We start from the raw sequence: 5000 nt of genomic DNA, 5'->3' as shown, positions 1-5000 counted from the left end.
TGGCGTTTTTATTTGCTCACTAAATGTCAATTGTGAGTTATTGAGAATAATAATAAAAAAAAAATGTTTATTCAAAGGAGGGAAAACAAAAAGTGTGCGGGGAAATTAAATCCTGCAGGATCACGGGGGCGCTAATCGAACGTGAGGGGGTGGTGAATAATGTGACCGACTGCCCTGCAGAGCTGACAATCTAATGCAGAATTAGCGGAGGCCACAGCTGGGAATGGTCACTTGGAATCTCCGTACGCTGCAGCCTCGCTGATCTGTCCGCCACATAATACTCTGCTCGGTCTGGAGGAGAGATGGGGGGATGCTGTGAGGATACTCAAGGAGAGGGATGCAGCCTGGGGGGTCTTAGTGGGTCAGTGGCTCACTATCGGGGGTGGGGGGGTGGGGGAGTCTCCAAACCACGCTCCCAGCTGCCCCCTTCGGGACACCGGACAGCCCCCTCGGAGCGGCCCAGGCCTCTCTCGTCACCTGCTGGATAACCCTCTCCCCCTCGGCGCTGAGCAGGTCATGAGCCTGAACCACGTGGCCGGTACCACGCAGAGGCCCTGGGAGAAAAACACGGGCTGGCCACGGGTGAGTATGAGGTGGGGTGGGGTGGGGGGGGGCTTGAAGGCTGGAGTTGACCACCGCTGGGGTAAGGTTAGAGGGTTACATTGGTGGCGAAACGGCCGGTGGTTAAATGTCCAGCGACATGGTGTAGACCGGACAGGACACCCTCAGTTGGAGAAGGGTCCCTTCAGTCGGTCACCCCCGTGGAAGGCGGGGCAGACTCTGGGGGGTGTCTCTTGGCATTGTGGAGCGAGAGGTTGGCTGCCCCTCACACTGTGACTGTGTGGCCCCCGTACGTGACTCCCCGTACGTGACTCCCCGTACGTGACTCCCCATACGTGACTCCCCGTACGTGACTCCCCGTACGTGACTCCCCGTGTCCCCTCCCAGGGAAGGAGGACGTGTTGGACTTGGAGACGGACACATATATACACTGTATCAGCGCCTTCGTGCGCCTGGCGCAGAGCGAGTACCGGCTGCTGACCGAGATCATCCCGGAGCATCATCAGAAGAAGACCTTCGACTCGCTCATCCAGGTGTGTGTGTATCCGTGTGTGTGTGTATCCGTGTGTGTGTGTATCCGTGTGTGTGTGTAATCCGTGTGTGTGTGTATCCGTGTGTGTGTGTATCCGTGTGTGTGTGGTATCCGTGTGTGTGTGTATCCGTGTGTGTGTGTGTATCCGTGTGTGTGTGTGTATCCGTGTGTGTGTGTGTGTGTATCCGTGTGTGTGTGTATCCGTGTGTGTGTGTATCCGTGTGTGTGTGTATCCGTGTGTGTGTATCCGTGTGTGTGTGTATCCGTGTGTGTGTGTATCCGTGTGTGTGTGTGTATCCGTGTGTGTGTGTGTATCCGTGTGTATCTGTGTGCGTGTGTGTATCCATGTGTGGGCGCGTGTGTCACTGACCTTCGACTCGCTAATCCAGGTCTGCATCTCTCAGTATCCGTGTGTGTGTGTGTGTGTATCCGTGTGTGTGTGTATCCGTGTGTGGGTGTGTAATCCGTGTGTGGGTGTGTATCCGTGTGTGTGTATCTGTGTGCGTGTGTGTATCCATGTGTGTGCGCGTGTGTCACTGACCTTCGACTCGCTCATCAAGGTGTGTGTGTGTGTATCTATGTGTGTGTATGGAAAAAAAGTTATATCTCTGGCGCTCGGCACTAATAGCAAACTATATACATAAATAAATAATGATATTATACAACCAGTATCAATGGTGTGGCCCGTCCAATGAGGTGCCCCACGTGAGCAGGATTGTACATGAAAAGATAATAATAAACATCGTAGCATAACACTGCGAGTAACAGCAGCAAACCTAACATCTAACAAACACGTGAATCAAATGCTGAAAGCAACAGGTGGCGGTTAGTAAAAAAACATTTAATAAAACACATCATGCATAAAAGACATGAAAAAGGCCCCAACTAGACACTCGTACTCTGGTTAATGTACCTGCTTACCAAAGGCAAAGAGCTATAGGCGGTGAATATATCAAAGAGTATCCCCTCTTATGGATGAACAGCTGCTGGCAGTGGCGTCTGCTCCTGGGCGTGCGGTGGCAGACCTCTGCAGTCTGTGGCGTTCGCCTCTGTCTCCAGTCCAATCTGCGCATGTGTGTGTGTATCTGTGTGTGTGCGCGTGTGTCACTGACCTTCGACTCGCTCACCCAGGTCTGCATCTCACTACTTGCGTGTGCGTGCGTGTGAGACCCCCTCCTCTCCCGCAGGAGACCCTGTAATAATATAGCAGAGGGATGTAGTGTACGCGCTGTGCGAGACCCCCTCCGTGTGAGACCCCCTCCTCTCCCGCAGGAGACCCTGTAATAATATAGCAGAGGGATGTGGTGTACGCGCTGTGCGAGACCCCCTCCTCTCCCGCAGGAGACCCTGTAATAATATAGCAGAGGGATGTAGTGTACGCGCTGTGCGAGACCCCCTCCCGTGGTGAGACCCCCTCCTCTCCCGCAGGAGACCCTGTAATAATATAGCAGAGGGATGTAGTGTACGCGCTGTGCGAGACCCCCTCCCGTGTGAGACCCCCTCCTCTCCCGCAGGAGACCCTGTAATAATATAGCAGAGGGATGTAGTGTGTGTGTGTGTGAGACCCCTCCTCTCCCGCAGGAGACCCTGTAATAATATAGCAGAGGGATGTAGTGTGTGTGTGTGTGAGACCCCTCCTCTCCCGCAGGAGACCCTGTAATAATATAACAGAGGGATGTAGTGTGTGTGTGTGAGACCCCCTCCTCTCCCGCAGGAGACCCTGTAATAATATAGCAGAGGGATGTAGTGTACGCGCTGTGTGAGACCCCCTCCCGTGTGAGACCCCCTCCCGTGTGAGACCCCCATCTCTCCCGCAGGAGACCCTGTAATAATATAGCAGAGGGATGTAGTGTACGCGCTGTGCGAGACCCCCTCCCGTGTGAGACCCCCGCCTCTCCCGCAGGAGACCCTGTAATAATATAGCAGAGGGATGTAGTGTACGCGCTGTGCGAGACCCCCTCCCGTGTGAGACCCCCCTCCTCTCCCGCAGGAGACCCTGTAATAATATAGCAGAGGGATGTAGAGTACGCGCTGTGCGAGACGCCCCTCCCGTGTGAGACCCCCTCCTCTCCCGCAGGAGACCCTGTAATAATATAGCAGAGGGATGTAGTGTACGCGCTGTGCGAGACCCCCCTCCCGTGTGAGACCCCTCCTCTCCCGCAGGAGACCCTGTAATAATATAGCAGAGGGATGTAGTGTATGCGCTGTGCGAGACCCCCTCCCGTGTGAGACCCCCGCCTCTCCCGCAGGAGACCCTGTAATAATATAGCAGAGGGATGTAGTGTACGCGCTGTGCGAGACCCCCTCCCGTGTGAGACCCCCGCCTCTCCCGCAGGAGACCCTGTAATAATATAGCAGAGGGATGTAGTGTGCCCGCTGTGCGAGACCCCCTCCCGTGTGAGACCCCCTCCTCTCCCGCAGGAGACCCTGTAATAATATAGCAGAGGGATGTAGTGTACGCGCTGTGCGAGACCCCCTCCCGTGTGAGACCCCCGCCTCTCCCGCAGGAGACCCTGTAATAATATAGCAGAGGGATGTAGTGTACGCGCTGTGCGAGACCCCCTCCCGTGTGAGACCCCCGCCTCTCCCGCAGGAGACCCTGTAATAATATAGCAGAGGGATGTAGTGTACGCGCTGTGCGAGACCCCCTCCCGTGTGAGACCCCCTCCTCTCCCGCAGGAGACCCTGTAATAATATAGCAGAGGGATGTAGTGTACGCGCTGTGCGAGACCCCCTCCCGTGTGAGACCCCCGCCTCTCCCGCAGGAGACCCTGTAATAATATAGCAGAGGGATGTAGTGTACGCGCTGTGCGAGACCCCCTCCCGTGTGAGACCCCCGCCTCTCCCGCAGGAGACCCTGTAATAATATAGCAGAGGGATGTAGTGTACGCGCTGTGCGAGACCCCCTCCCGTGTGAGACCCCCGCCTCTCCCGCAGGAGACCCTGGATAACCTGATGCTGGAGGGGGAGAACATCGTTCTGGCCGCAAAGAAGGCCAACACCAGACACGACTTCACCTCCGTCCTCAGCATCTTCCCCATCCTGCGGCACCTCAAGCAAACCAAGCCCGACTTCGACAAGGTGCTGCAGGTGAGTGCCGCCTGCCAGCGGGCGGGAGCGGGCACGCCCCCTTCCTGCTGTCACCCACTGACCCCTTTACCGTCCCCCCCCAATTTCCCCAGGGCACCGCGGCCAGCACCAAGAACAAGCTCCCCAACCTCATCACCTCCATCGAGACCACCGGCGCCAAGGCACTGAGGACTTTGCCGACAGCATCAAGGTAACGCAGGCACCCCCGGGGGGGGCAGCCCCCGCCGGGGGAGGGGGGGGGGCAGTAACGCGGGCACCCCCGGGGTGCAGCCCCCGCCGGGGGAGGGGTGGGGGGCAGTAAAGCGGGCACCCCCCGGGGTGCAGCCCCCGCCGGGGGAGGGGGGGGGCAGTAACGCGGGCACCCCCGGGGTGCAGCCCCCGCCGGGGGAGGGAGGGGGGCAGTAACGCAGGCACCCCCGGGGTGCAGCCCCCGCCGGGGGGAGGGGTGGGGGGCAGTAACGCGGGCTGTGGGAATCTTGGCCATGCCGATTTCCCGATTTTTGGTAGAGGGGTCCTGGCGGGAAGCGTCCACTCTAAGGTCTCCGTCCCTCTTCTCTCCTCTCAGAATGACCCGGACAAAGAGCACAACATGCCCAAGGACGGCACCGTGCACGAGCTGACCAGCAACGTGGGTACCGGGGGGGGGGGGGGAGTGTGTGGGGGGGGGGTTGTGTGTGGGGGGGGTTGTGTGTGGGGGGGGGTGGGGGGGGGGTGGGGGGGGGGTGGTTTGGTGGGGGGGGGATGTGTGTGGGGGGGGATGTGTGTGGGGGGGGATGTGTGTGTGTGGGTGGGTGTGTGTGTGGGTGGGTGTGTTTGA

The 5000-nt window shown here is 58.3% G+C and overlaps 1 protein-coding gene across 1 annotated transcript in view; it reads left to right on the top strand.

The window, feature by feature from the left end:
• Positions 1–4815, top strand: part of EXOC7 (exocyst complex component 7) — a gene marked incomplete at its 3' end in the record, with an annotated part of 25396 nt that extends 20581 nt beyond the window's left edge. Inside the window, 6 exon segments of the mRNA XM_075583217.1 lie at positions 514–582; positions 949–1094; positions 4031–4183; positions 4276–4345; positions 4348–4373; positions 4749–4815. Of these exon segments, the coding sequence (XP_075439332.1) occupies positions 514–582; positions 949–1094; positions 4031–4183; positions 4276–4345; positions 4348–4373; positions 4749–4815 (531 nt within the window).
• Positions 4816–5000: the final 185 nt, after the last annotated feature.

The sequence above is a fragment of the Ascaphus truei genome, unplaced genomic scaffold, assembly GCF_040206685.1.
Source record: "Ascaphus truei isolate aAscTru1 unplaced genomic scaffold, aAscTru1.hap1 HAP1_SCAFFOLD_3017, whole genome shotgun sequence".
In the NCBI taxonomy this organism is placed as follows: domain Eukaryota; kingdom Metazoa; phylum Chordata; class Amphibia; order Anura; family Ascaphidae; genus Ascaphus; species Ascaphus truei.
The sequence above is the reverse complement of the archived record's forward strand: the minus strand, read 5'-3'. Positions and strand labels throughout refer to the sequence as shown.